We start from the raw sequence: 14,835 nt of genomic DNA on the forward strand, positions 1-14,835 counted from the left end.
CTCCTCAAGAGAATCACACCAACCCCGCTAGGAGTTGTGCCATCCCCACTATTATTTCCTGATCATCCTGAGGTGACTTTTAATATAAACCCACTCTCTCTGTGTAGCCCAGGAGGCTGCTTCAGGCCAAACTGCTGTGGGACAGACACATCTGAGCAGTGAGACCCTGGGCAAGTTTACCTCAGAATCTACCCTGTCCCCTGAAATGAAATCGGTGAAGACCATGCGTGGGAGCATGATTATTGCCAAAAGCAAGGCGGAGAGCCATGGCTCTGGGTCTCAGAAGCAGCACCACCAGCATGCGTCCGAAACGCCACAGGTACAAACCAGGGCTCCCCAGAAGAGGGGTGGGATCCCTCCTCCTGCCCTTTCTCCTCAGAACCCCTCAGCTATGTCAGCATCATGCCATTGCTGTGGGGGCCCTCACCAGGTTCATGGTGCAGGTCCTGCAAGGAGAGGTCATCTGGCAGGCGTTCAGCAAGTGACTTTAATGTTATAGGCACTGGGTTGAATGCTAACAAAATAAAGATAAAGCAAAATCGCTGCACTTAAGCTGCCCTAAGAATCTGATGAAGGAGATAACCACACATTCAAATATTTGCAATAAAATGAGATTGGTGACAAAAGAGCTTTGTAAAAGGAATTGGCTTGAACCGCATGAAATTGCCAACATTCAACCATTGGAACAGCAATTTCATATGGCTCAGTCTAATACTAAAGGAATGCTAAGGATGAAACCGTTCATATGAATTGTGGGAGGGCTGCACAGGAGTCATGGAAGGTCATAAAGTAGTCAGGAAGTTTGCGCCTCAGCCAAGGGACTTTGCGAACAATCTTGGCAGAATAGCAGGTGCTGTGGCCAGACAGTGGATGGCACCGTGGAGAGGTAGGTGATGAGTTGTCGGGGGGAAAGTGGAGTCAAGTGAGTGTAGGCTTCCAAGATGTTTCAAGGAACAAGAAAAGAGACTAGTTGTTAGAGGAGCAAATTTAGGGTTAAGAGAGTTGTTTCTCTGAAAGGAGGTGGAGGCACAAGCAGGTCTATAAGGAGAAGAGCTCCTGGAGGAGTGTAAGGTGACAATCCACCCAAGAGGGAATGAGATTCCTGGAGGAGACAGGGAGGAAAGGACTAAGCACAGTCAAAAGGGACGGGGGCCAGCTCCTTCTGGAGTCAGTAAAGGTGAAAACAGATACAGCTGCGTGTGGGGAAGGCAAGTGGAGAGCGGAGGTCGGAGAAGGTCTTTGCTGAGTGGCTCTAAGATGTGTGCAGGATGCAAAGTCTTTGCAGGAAGCATTGAGGAGGTTAGTGTTGCACAGCATGCTTGAGGAGAGTGGCGAAGCACTGATGTATCCACCGGGAGGAATAGAACCAGAAATGGGTGGTGGACAAAAGAAAAGACAGTTTAGAATGCTGATTCTCCAGCCAAGACAGGAAGGCATAACTTCGCTGTTTCAAGATTTCCCTAAGCAGTCATTCAGAGGTAGAGAGAGGTCATCATTGCAAGGGCACGAGTGTGCTCAGAACAAGGGGCAAGGGAGTTGAGAGTAGTATATGGGAAGTGCAGTATATGGAGAGAAGGAATTAAGAGGAGGGCAGCAGAATGAAACAGGATTCGAGGAAGAGTCTGTGGGTCTTGTTACCATCCAAGAGTGCAGTAGGGAGAGTGGGAGAGGTGGGCGCTTCAGAGGAGGCTGTTGAAGAAAACAGAGTGGAGGTGAAGGCCCTTGCAGGAGAGGACCCACATGTTGGATGGCGCAGGTGGATGGAATGGAAGCCAAGGTCTCCTCACGAGAGGAGGTATGCAGGTTGGATGGGACACTCTGGGGGGCTGAATTTGTGCCAAATAATGCCTCTCATCTTCGTTTCAGTCCCTCCTTCTTCTAACATCTTGAAAATTGGAACCGTCGACTCAGTTTCTTTTGCAGCATCATTTAACCCTCTTTCTCAAGACCAAATATGGTATTCATGGATGAACTAAAACTCATATTTGTATTAAACAGGGTGTCATGGGGAATCATTTTCTTTGATTGGGTTCCATCCATCTGGACAGTGAAGCAAGGCTTTTTAGAATATATCAAAGGCAGCAGAAAACACTAAATCTGATCCCAATCCCCTTGCAATAAATAGGGAACTCAGAGCCTGTTCAAGATCACCCCTGCCCACATGGCTGCTCACACTGCTCCAGTGTGACAGGACTAATGCTTTGGACAACAGTCACTGTGTTGGCATGCTCCACCCACAAATGGCTTTTCAGTTTTCTAAAGCTCTCCTAAAGCATGAACTCTCCAATGACTTAAAGTTTATTTATGTTGCAAGTGGAAAGCAATGTATAATATGTCACATAATAAAGATTATGTCACATAATAAAGACTGTAATATAAGGTCATTTGTTTATACATCACTGTGTTCTGGGAGAGCACTCACTGGAAATTCTTATCTTTTGAATGACATTTAATACAACACTCTCATTTCTCAGTCCCATGCCCACCTCAGCTCCTCACTGCCATGGTCATGTTCAAGAACTTGTTCATCGTTACCCATAAATTCCAAGACCTCTAGACCACACATCCTACATCCTGACTACCATCTTCTAACCTTCCAGATGACTTCTGTGAGAAGTAACTGGTCCCATCCAAAACTCCAGTCCACATCTTCACTGCCTACCACCCCCTTCACTCCCGATCTTACTCGGTTTGTTATCTGTGTCTGTCACTTTAGGCATTCCCTTGCCCCCTTGCCCTTCATCATACTCTCCAAGCAAAACTTCAACCGATTCTCCACCTCCTCCATGCAGAGTGGCTGAACACAGCTGGAGACAATCTTCATCTCTCCTGAGTGGTCTTTATTTAAAAATTAAGACCACAAATCTCAAGCTGACCTTTGGTCTGCCCTAGTAAATTTGCCATCCATCTCTTCAAGATAACTATTTTATTGTGGTCGTCACTCTCCAAACCCCTAAGACCGTTTCCTCTTCCTCATTCCCAGCTGATGATCTCTCTTCTGACCCATGGAGGGAGCAGCAACAATGAGAAGACCATCACCATATTCTCCCACCACCAGACCAACGAGCCAGGCTGCACCCTCCCTGCCACGGAGTCACTGCCCCTGCTCTCATCCTAGGCCCTGCACATGTGCACTGGACCCCACCCCTTCTCACTCAAGAGCCGAATTCCTGCAGTCATCCCCTTTCCCTCCCATTTGTTTTTTGCCCTATAGATCCTTCTCATCAGCATCTATGCATGCTTTATTACCTCCCATCTTTAAAAACACTGTCCCGACATCACAGATCCCCCTCCAGCTCTTACCTCGTCCCTCAACTCCTCTTCAGGGCTGTTCCCCCCAAGAATGGCTGCATGCCTCCCTCCTCATCCTCAACCCCCATTCTCTCTTTCACCTATTCCAGTGAGGCCTTTGTCCTTACCACCCCACGGATCACTCTTCTCAGGGTCGCTGGCATTCATCTTGCCAGATCCAGTGGCCTGTGTTCTGTCATCCACCTCACGTGACCTCATAGCAGCTAAGTCCTCTTCCTGGACGTGCTTCTGGCCAGCACACCACCACGCTCTTCTCCTTCCCCTTTGCCTCATTTGGGACTCCCCCTACTCCTGCACCTTTCCACATCCTCCAGATCCATAGGCTTTTGGAATAGGCTAGGACTGAGTCATCTGCTCTTTTCTTTTCGTTATCTACCTTTTCTCTATAGGTGATCTCATCCAGTTTATTAAGTACTTAAATATTTTCAGGATGCGTGTGCCCCTCACATTTCTGTCTCCAACCCCAATTTCTTGCCCAGCTGAGGTTCACGCACACAAACTCACATTCATTATCTCTGTTGAATGGGTTAAACACATCTCAAAATGTATGTGTCTGAAAAGTGACTCTTGCCCCTCACCCAAAACAGAACAAGGCAAAAAATTGTTCTTCCTTCAGTTTTTTTTCTTTCTTAATTAATGACTTTGCCATTTTCCCATATGCTCAGACTAAAACCCAAGGGATCATTCTTGGTGCCCCTCTTTCTTTCACATCCTATCCCAAGTCCTAGTGGGATGGAATGTTAGAGAAAGTATCAGCCATTTCTCACCACTTCCACCATGGCATCCTTCATCTCCTGCCTTGACCATGGAGATGTCTAACTAGTCTTCCCGCCTCCGCTCTTTTCACCTCATGCAGCAGGCACAGTGGCCTTTCAGAAATAAAACTCAGATCATTCTCTGCCTAAAACATGCCAACCACTTCCCATAACACTTGGAATAAAATCCAAATTCCTTACTGGGGTCTGCAAGCCCTGACTACGCCTTAGACTTGAATTAAGCCCGACCCTCTTCCCCATTGCTCACTCAGTACAGTTACACTGGGCTCTCACGTGCTCCCCAGAGCCCATCAAGCACACTCGTGTGCAAGGAGCTTGCTGTTCCCTCACAGAAAGACTCTTCTCTCAGGATCTTGTCTCATTCTTTCATATTGTTGTCCAACCCTGTCACCGTTCTCTATGTCCTTACCTCATTCTTTTCTCCCTAGCACTTGTCACTATCTCAGACTATGTGACTGATTTGGATATTCACCTGCTCCTTTTCTATCTCCTCTATTTGAAATAAGGACCACACAGGCAGCAACATTGCCAGCATTGTTTGTTGTTGTATCCCTAGTGCTAGAGGGACCCCTTGTACCTAATAGGTGCCCAATATTTGTTGAATGAATGAACAAATGTGTACATATACAAAGCACCTTTCACAGTATTCCCACATGAAGCTTAGGCAATTCTTTAAGGAAAACCTTTCATTTTACAAAGCAATCTCCATTTTACAGATGAGGAAATGAGGCCCAGAGAGATTATACGATTTCCACGAGGTCATATGGCTTGTAAGTATGAGATCTGCTGGGACACCAAGCTGGATTCTAACTCCTGATCCTTCTCCCGCTCGACAGATTTCCTCCAGCCCTCTCCCTTCGGGGCCCACACAGCGCCGGCTCAGTGTCAGCCCCAGTATCGGAGGTGAGACCGGGCTCGTGAGCTGTGTGCTCCCTGAGGACCTATTCACCCAGATCCTGGCTGATCGCATACAGGTACGTCCGTGCCCACATGCCCAGAGCTGCACGGCTCACACTCCATCCCTGCGCTGGGACCTGAGATTCCGATCCACGGCCCACCCATGGCGGTTCAGAACCCAGGGGTCTTGGAGAGGAAAGATGGGCTTCTTCACCCCCAACAGTCATTTGCTCTTGTCCTTTTGACAGCTCTTGTTAGGCAACTGGCCCTGGCGCAGTCTGCTGCCTGAAGTCACTCTCCTTAAAGGACCATTGAGCATGTTACATATTAAAAAAAAAAAAAAAATCAGATTCATGATACAGCCCTACAGTGGTATATTAAAAATCATAACATGGAGCCATGGAAAGTTAGAAGTTGGAACCATATTAATTGCTGTAAAAATCTGTTTTCAATGTATTAAGTGAGTAAAGAAGGTTATGAAATAGTATGTACAGCACAATTGCATTTCTATAAGAATATGTCTAAATGTATGTCATACAAACAGTAAAAACTCTGAAAGTGTATTAACTGTGGTTATCTTTGGATAGCAGGATAATGGATTTTTAGTTCTGTTCATACATTTCTGAATTATTTTACAATGACACATTGCTTTTCAAGTCAAAAAACACAATAACCGTTTCCAGTTAAAAAAATTGTTTTCATAAGCATTGTACAGTTAAAGAAAAGAAAACAAGATCAGCAGGATTTGGGAGGACACCCCTAAGCCTGTTTGCTGCTTATGGTTTGCAGAGAGCTAAACGGCTCACCAGGTCCTGGAGTTGTCCATTGGCTTTGGCTTTTTCAAAGAAGGCCACGATATTAGTTGCACATTTCAATAGAACAAAATGCGACCTGAGGCTCCCAGAAGAGGAGATGTCATCACAGGAAATTACTCAGGTTAAGGTTTGATGGCTACTGTGTTCACAGTGCTGTCACTCTCAGCTGACCCGAGCAAGGTGGGCTGGTAAGTGTGCTGGTGTTTCGTGTACCCAGGTTAAATCACTGGTAAAGCCCAAAGTAAGCCAGCAGAGCAGTGCTGCTCGAAGTACTGGTCTTTGATGAAACATGGAGTTTGCGTGGCTTCCTCCATCGACAGTCTTGCTACAAAAAAAACAAACAAAAAAAACCCAGCAGCTGAAATAAATAGTGTTTTTCGTGATGTCGTTGATTTACATTCTGGCACACGATTCTGGTCTCATCAAACACTGGTAGTGATCAGCTCCTGGCCAAGGGTGGCCAGTCTGTGTACCACCCTTTGAGTAACACTGATGTACAACAGAGGCTGCTCCTCAGTGGTTAGTATTACCAAGATCATTACACGCCAAGGCAGTAACGCCACTGAAAGATCTGAATGGCCCACCTGCTACTGGTGCCCTTGCTGTTATTCTGTGAGGGGGGATACCTTGCCTTTCCCTCCTCTCTGCCTGTTCCTCATGGACCTGCCCAAACCCTCACTTTCACGTTTAGTTTGCGTTCCTTATTTCTGTAGAGTTGGGAGAAATCTTTTATTCTATAAACACGTATGATAAAGCTCTTGCATGACTGATAAAATATTTGTATTTTTCTCTCATATTTTATAACAGCATGTTGAATGTAGCAGGTGGAAGGGTGGTTTAACGGCATTTACATGGGGGCCCAGTAGGTCAGCAGAGACCAATGCAGCCCCCAGTAAAACCACCCACGAAAGAACAAGCAACTTTCTCCATAGAGAACCCGGTAACTGTGGCCTTAGTTACTGTCTTTTCTCACTCTGGTTTCAGCTCAGTGACTGCTTCCGCGGAGTGGTGTTTGATAGCGTTGAGACCCTCTTCGCTCGGAACGCGGCTGTGGCTCTCCTCTGCCTGCTGAAGGCCATCGGCAACCGGGAGCACATCTACGTAATCAACATGGCCCAGGATTACACAGTCATGAAGGCCCAAGAGAAAGCCAAAAAGGAGCAAGAAGGTAAAGCCCCGTACTCTTCTGGGCTGCCCTTCCCAAGCCCTAACAGCCCTTCCAACAGAGCCTTACACTTTTTGAAATGCTTCTCCACCACGTTGAGCCATTGTGCAGATGAACCTATTACATCTGCCATGTCATCGGTGCTCACCTCCGCCCTGTAAGGTGACCAGAAGTTCTTATTTCTACTTTGCACCTGAGGGAACTGAGGTGCGGCTGACCTGTCGGGAGACTACAGGACAGGGAATGGACCCAGCCAGCTCTTCTTGTAACAGACATGTTTCCCTTCCCCCTAATATCACACTGCATCCCTTCTCATCTTCCCTGTAATCACAACCAACCCATGGGGGACACATCACAAGTCCCATCCTGACTCAGGTGACTGATTAGCTTGTTGGTTTTGTTTAAGGGGACTGTACATTTCCTGCAAACACTGGAAGTGCTCATAAACTTGACAAAACAGCTTCTACATCTTAGCCTCCTGTCTCCCATGCACTGCAGCCAACATTCTGTACACTTGAAATGTCTCTAAATGGCACTGTGGGTTATTTAATCCTTACAGTAACCCTCTGGGGATCATTGTGCCCCTTTTACAGACAAGGAAAAGGAGGCTCAGAGACATCAACAGTGTAAGATCACACAGCAAATTAGTAAGGTCTTTATAACTCTGAAACCTTGCTTTTTCCTGTCATTACAACAGTAGCTTGAAAAAAATTTCAGTGATTGAAAATTAAACACACACACACACACACACACACACACACACATTCAGAGTAATGTTAGCTTGAGTTCCCAATTTAGTCATAAGCAGACCTAGCAAATTTTGGTCCCCAAGGGAGGAGGTGACACTTTCCTTGGGAGGCAGTCTCCTGCTCTGGCCTCAGCTCGGTGACATCACTGCCCTTCCTTACTTGGCCTTACCTCTCTTCTGGAAAAATCCAAGCAAATCATAGTGCTTTTTCATTAAGGAAATAATTACAAACTTGAGCTCTCTTAGTTCTTAAACAGAACTTAAAGACTGCTTCCTTACATTCTCATCCAGAGAAAAATTAGGAAGAAAATCCCTCGCAGTGTTCCAGCCTCCGACTTCCTGCTTTTCCAGAAAGCTTATGTCCCCGTTACCATCAACTTGAAATAAAGTATCTCTTTTCATTTTTTCATTTACTTGTGGATTGAGGTTTTTCACCATTGCATTATGGGCTCCTCTCCCTGAAATCTTCTGCATTTGAAAAAAGTCCCAAGGCAGCATCCAGTAACAATATTATTATATTCAAATCTAATTTTTATTGAACATTTATGAATTTGCCAGGCACGGGCCTAGATGCTTTAGAGGGTTGCCTATATGATCCCCATGGCAGCCTATGGAGGAAGAAACCTGATTCTTATCTGTTCCTAGCCCTTGGTAAGTGTCAGAGAAGGATCTTCAAATATACATCTCCGAGTCCAAAGCACAGGCCTACAACAAGTGGAAGTTGTAGAAAAGAATCTGACAGCCTTTGTGCGGGGCATGACCATGCTTCTGGACCTGGAATCTGTAGGGTATTGAAAATGGTTTCCCTTGGTCTGCAAATGGTTCTGTCACCCTGAGCACTCTGGCGGCATGTTTGTAGTGTATGAAGTCCGTGGGTGCTATATTACTTCCCTATCACTGCGGTAGCAAATTACAGACTGGATGCCTCCAAACAACACAGACTTGCTGTCTTACATTTCTGGAAGTCAGAAGTCCTTAAAGCGGGGTGTCCACAGGGCTCTGTTTCGTTGAAGGCTCCAGGGAGAGAATCCATTTCCTTACCTTCTCAAGCTTCTAGAGGCCACTTGCATTTCTCAGCTCATGGTCCCTACTTCACAGCATTCTGACCTCTGCTTCCATTGCCACATCTCCTTCTCTGACCCTGACCCTCCTGCACCCCTCTTATAAGGACCTTTGTGATTATACTGGGCCCACTCGGATAATCCGGGACAGTCTCCCAGTGCAAAGTCCTTAACTTAATCACATCTGCAAAATCCTTTCCCCCACACCAGGTAGCGTATTCACAGTTCTGGGGATTAGAACATGGACATCTTTGGAACTACTATTCAGTCTAGCACAGATGGAGACCAGTTTTGGAACTGTGTGAGTGAAGGAAGGCCCGCCAGAGATCAAGAATGTCCCCACAGCACCAGAGCCACCCTTGCCCTGTCATAGACCCTCCATAGCAAGTGTGGGCTGGGAGCTGAGCCACTGAGGGCCCTGCAGCCAAGGCTGGTGAGTGAGTCACTTTCCCTCACTTTCCTCTCTCTGTTCCCTCCACAGAGAGCAAACGCAGGGAGGCACTTCAGAAAGAGAAGGAGCGTCTCCAAAATATGGATGAGGAAGAATATGATGCCATGACAGAGGAGGAGAAAATCATGTTCAATCGAGAGGTTCGGCAGGCCCTCCGGGAAAGGAAGAAGAGGTCAGAATCAAGGGGTAGTCAGGCTGGAAGTGGTTCCCCCCGGGAGTAACACACAGCCCATCCTGGAGACTGGGATCACCTTCCGGGGGAGCAGCATGACCAAGGGAGACACAGGAGGGTCACCTTCTGGGGAGCAGCGTGACCAAGGGAGACACAGGAGGATCACCTTCCGGGGGAGCAGTGTGGCCAAGGGAGACAGGAAGATGACCTGCTAAGAGCAGGAAAACACCTTGACCATCAAGGGGACTGGTGGCTGCAGCCTTTCAGGGTTTCTTTCATTGTCCTCCCCGTCCTTCTCTCTGGAGGATATCTGACACTAGAGGGAAGGTTGTATGATATAATGGCAGGGGACTTCTGGCCCCTCTATTCTCCAAGAGCTCCCACAAGCTTCTCCTGACAACTGCCCCCTAGGTGTGGCTCATCAGCCTCTGTGCTCAGGTGTCCACAGCTGGTGACTGAGGGGCCACTCTCTTGACATGAGCTTAATGGTCGCTCCCCAGAACTCAGTCATTTCTCCTTCCCCAGCCATCATCTTGGCCTTTTGTGGTGTTATCTGTGCCCTGAGTTCTGACTGCCTCTCCCACTTGATCCTCGGCCTGGACGGTTCACCAGAGACCCTGGGCAGTGTCTCAGCCACTTTCTGTGCCCATCACTGGGAACCACACAGGAAAGACTGAATCCCCTCCACACCACATGGGCCCCAGGAGACTCAAGCTATCTCAGATAGCAGTAGGATATATGTCCTTTCTGCCCTCAGACCTTCAAACATGCTGGGAGAGGAGGGTATATTGCTTACCCTCCATAGAATTCCACACATTGGCAAAGCCAAGATACTTGCCCTACTGTAGGGGGACATAGTCTCCTTCCATCTCCAGACTCCTCCAACTGACCCCAAAAGAGCTTTTTTGCCCTCTCTGCCCCCATAGTATGCCCTCATTTCTTCATCTGCATGGTCCCTTGTAAAAATGCCCAGGGGGCGCTGCCTGGTGGCTGGGTCTCAGTTAAACATCTGACTTCAGCCCAGGTCATGATCTCACAGTTCATGAGTTTGAGCCCTGCGTCAGGTTCTGTGCTGTCAGCACAAAGCCAGCTTCGGATCCTCTCTCCCCCTCTCTCTCTGCCCCTCCCCCCCTTTCTCGCGCGCGCGCGCACGCGCGCGCTCTCTCTCTCTCTCTCTCTCTCTCTCTCAAAAATAAACATTTAAACAAACAAACAAACAAACAAACAAACCCAGTCCTCCAGAGGTATAAAAATACTAGCTTTGGGATTCCAAAGGAATCTCCTTTCTTTCTCATCCAGGTCATTGCTTTCAGGAATTTATTTCATAGTGGACTTGGAAAATATAAATCTGATCCTCAAAGCTCAGCAATGACTTGTTTGTGTGAGACACACACACACACACACACACACACACACACACACACACACACCTAGTAATGATGAGTTGGCTACAGTGGATGATAGAGAATCACAGCAACCAGGAGCAACCAGGGATTCCTAGAAATGAAAACAGATGGGTTTTGTACTTTCAGAAATGCTGTCCCCTCCACTCTTGTTTATATTTGGTGTCCCAGCCTTGGTGCCCCTTCTGCCACTGGCAACAGGGCAGGCCCAGCTGAATCCATAGCAGGAAGGGATAGAGAAAAGAAAGGAATGTGGCTTTCAGATCCACCACCATGGCTCCAAGCTAGCCATTAGGGACTTCTATTTAAAACACCATTTCTTGAGACACCTGAGTGGCTCAGTCAGTTAAGCTTCAGACTTCGACTCGAGCCATAATCTCATGGCTCATGAGTTCAATCCCTGCTTCAGGCTCTGTGCTGACAGCTCAGAGCCTAGAGCCTGCTTCGGATCCCGTATCTCCCTCTCTCTCTGCCCCTCCCCCACTCACACTCTGTCTCTCTCTGTCTCTCAAAGGTGAATAAACGTTAAAAAATAAATAAATAAAACACTGTTTCTGTTCTAATGTTGTCTGAACATTAGATGTAACAAGTATAGGAAGCTGAGCCACATCTGAACTGATATCAGAACAATCTTTGCAACTTACTTTTTGAAAACTGCTAACATCAAGCTATTTTCAGCCCTTGCCTTGCTCTCCTATGAAAGAAGATTGATATGCATATTGAGAGTTCCTCTTAGTTGAGTTTGAGGTGATCACTTTTGCTGAATGACTTTTCGGAGACCCTACTTTCTTTCTTTCCTTTCTTCCCTTCTTCCCTCCCTCCCTGTCTTCCTTCCTTCCTTCCTTCCTTCCTTCCTTCCTTCCTTCCTTCCTTCCTATTTACCCACATTATTTACCCACATTTCTTTACCTGCATTTCATTCTTCTTATGCCCAAGAAAGCTCTGCCCATGTCCCTCCACTGGACACTCCCAGTCAGGGGGAGTGGACAGGAGAGGCTCTAAACTCTGTTGTCTCTGCTTGGTTTGATGAAGGGAGCTGGAGAGGCTGGCAAGGGAGATGCATGAAAAGAAGTTACAGCAGGAGCTTGAGCGGCAAAAGGAAGAAGATGAGCTAAAACGGAAGGTCAAAAGGCCAAAGCAAGGACTAGTAAAGGAGGAACCTCCCACAAAGAAATCTCAAACAGCAAACCGGCAGGTAGCAACCCTCTCTTGCTCCTTAGCAAGAAGCAGAACAGAGAGAGCATACATTGTAACCGGCCCATCAATCCAGTACGTTTCCCTTCCACAAAATTGACCTGATACTGTTTGGATTTTGCAGTGGAGCAGAAGGTAGGAGGGAAGGGGCCAACATTTGTCACGGGCTGATTGTGTGCCAGGATCCCTGGCTGGCCTTTATGTAATTCTGTCATTTTGGCCTCCCTCCCACCCTGTGAGGTTCAGAGCCATGAACCCTGCCTGGGGTTGAAAGAGACAAAGTCGTGGGTACCGGACCTCCCCCAGTTACGTCTGACCACAGTCATTGCACTTTCCACTGTACCCCGCCCTCCCCGTAAGTCCCCTGCATGGTGCTGAATGGGCTGGTATTCACAGTTTGCCTCAGTAAGCCACAAAGTCAGTAGAGCCCCGGTGTTCAACCAATAGCTTATCTTGACAATGGTCAAGGAAGGCACTGCAACATAAGCTTGTCCTTGCAGACAACTAGTGATAGTTTACCAGCCTGCCAAGCTTAGCAGTCACATCTCTGGGGCCACGACCCAGGAAGGCAGAACAGCCAACACAGCACCAAGAGTGGCGCTCACAGCCCGGGAGGGTAGCTAGCCAGCTGGTGGGCACAGTGACTATTTCAGCACTGGATGCTCTGAGGGTGAAGCTAAAGCCAGACAAGCCAGACTCCCAGACAAGATGCAGACTGGTCCCAGTAGATGAGCAAGGCACAGTGACCACATCTGAGCAGACACAAGGGCAGAGGAATTAGGCTTCAGCGGCCACAATCAGGTAGAGCTCAGGAAGGAGCAGGGTCTGAGCGTGCAGAAACGGCCCAGGCTTGGGAGCAGAACCAAGCACAAGAAGCAAGAAGGCCTGGACTCTCCACTGTACCTGGCCTCCAGCTGCTCTGTGCTGGGCTCCTGCAACCTTCCAAGGGCAAGCCCTCCCTGCCCCTCTCTGGCCGCTCCTTCCACACAGAGTCCTCTGCCTGATATCTGTTGTCCGGACAGAACTTTCAGTGTCTTGGCAGTGACTCTACTGACAGTGGAGAAAGACACAGTAGTAGCCAAGCCCCTCCCCTCCATACTCAACTAGGTGAGTGACCCCTCCAGGGGACAGCTCTACCCAGCACTGACCTCCTAGCTGCGTTGGAGATGAGACAGAGGAGTGGTATGGTGAGGCGCTGAGGCAAGGGGGAAGCCAACCCAGCGAGCCTGCCTCAGAGCCCAGCTTTATGGAGGAGGCGCACTTTCAGCGGGAAAGGGGGTTCTGGGCTGCTCTGCAGTCAGTGAACATTCGGCTAGACTTCATGTCATCAAAGAATGAACAAAAACCTCTGGGGCCTCCCCAAGGATTCCATCCAGAGGGGAGGAAAATCAGAGCCCACAAAGCAAGTTTAAAAGGGCAGGAGAAAAAGAATGAAGTTGGTTTCTCTAGGCCAGGTTAATTAAATAAATAGTATTTTTTAAAAGCCAGGACACAGCCAAATTCTTAAACTCCTGTTTGTTCCCCACGAAGGACCGTGGAGAGGATATTTTAACAAGGACCCCCCAAGATGACACAGACAGAGGCATAGCCCCTGGGTCTATAAGAGGCACCTGGGGCTCTGTGAGGCCTTCTTTCAAAACACAATATCCTCTTGCTCTCATTTATGCCGTTGTTCTCCAGTAAAGAAATGTTTTAAGCATGTTTTATGTGTTTTGCCTCCTAGATGCTTACTTTTTCCAAACTAGATGTCAAGATGGATTCAGTAGAAAGGAAAGTATCCATCAGGGAGCAGTTAATGGAGAAGGAGGAACTGACAAAGAAGAGAAGGAACCAACTGGCAGACCCTCACATGGTTGGGTCTCCCCTTGTCCAGGAGCCAGAGGACAGTGAGGGGGACCTCCGGAAGGATGCTGACAAGCACCTGGCCCACAAGTTTAAGACCTATGAGCTGACTCTCAAGGATGTTCAGAACATCCTCATGTACTGGGACCGGAAGCAAGGCATTCTGCTGCAACACATGGGCACCGACGACATACCCCACGAGGCTGATGACCAGCGCCAGGTTCCTTCGGGTGGGCGCCGAGGCCGCAAGGACCGGGAGAGGGAGCGTGCAGAGAAGGAGAGAGCCGAGAAGGAGCGCCAGGAGCGGGAGAAGGCTGAGAGGGAGCGTCTGGAGAAGCTCCGGGCTCTGGAGGAGCGGAGCGACGGAGGAGAGGCTGATGGGGAGGAGGACCACGAGGGGAAGAAGGATCTAGGCGTGCCATTAATAAACATCCAGACACCTGACATGGAAGGCTTGAACTGGAAGCAGGCCCTGGACAATGACAGGCTTCCCAAAGGGGATCAGGTACAGACTCTTTTCCAGGATGCAGATATAATGAATGGGGTAGCAAGTATTGTACTAATTACCATTAAGGTGTTTCTTTCTGTATCCCCTTAATTCCATGAATCTTTGATTAATCCCTTGGATATAAGACAACAATGGCTAAAAGGACCTATTTCTAGGTGAAAATCCATAGAAAGCTCCACAGATCTAAATTACTCTATCTGACCTCATAAAAAACTGTCTATAGGGTTGATTTTTAATATCGATAATACTGGTGTTACAGGCTGGCAAGGTAGGTACGCTGTAGGGTGAAGCAAGAGGCTCAACTACTTTAAAATCTTGTTCCCACAAGTTCTTATAGTGACAGAAATCATACTGTTTATCAGATAGCCTTTTGGCCCTAGAAAATATTGCATATCCAGAAGCCTCTTGGGTAATGGTTTGAAGGAGACAGTTACTATAGGCTTTTGTCTGAGGAAGAACTTCTGTAAAGCACCAGAAAGCAAATAATTTAG

At 47.8% G+C, this 14,835-nt stretch overlaps 1 protein-coding gene across 14 annotated transcripts in view; it reads left to right on the forward strand.

Moving 5' to 3' along the window:
• HYDIN (HYDIN axonemal central pair apparatus protein) overlaps positions 1–14,835 on the forward strand; it is a 441,202-nt gene that overhangs the window by 342,018 nt on the left and 84,349 nt on the right. For all 14 annotated transcript variants that reach the window (XR_006211638.1, XM_042967954.1, XM_042967958.1 and 11 more), the window contains 6 exons: positions 108–319; positions 4,925–5,062; positions 6,785–6,968; positions 9,256–9,397; positions 11,833–11,995; positions 13,718–14,341. Coding sequence is in view for 13 of the 14 variants with exons in the window: in XM_042967954.1 (XP_042823888.1) it covers positions 108–319; positions 4,925–5,062; positions 6,785–6,968; positions 9,256–9,397; positions 11,833–11,995; positions 13,718–14,341 (1,463 nt within the window). In the remaining variant the exon portion in view is untranslated. The remainder of the gene's footprint in view (positions 1–107; positions 320–4,924; positions 5,063–6,784; positions 6,969–9,255; positions 9,398–11,832; positions 11,996–13,717; positions 14,342–14,835) is intronic.

Source organism: Panthera tigris, chromosome E2, assembly GCF_018350195.1.
Source record: "Panthera tigris isolate Pti1 chromosome E2, P.tigris_Pti1_mat1.1, whole genome shotgun sequence".
NCBI classification, from domain to species: Eukaryota; Metazoa; Chordata; class Mammalia; order Carnivora; family Felidae; genus Panthera; species Panthera tigris.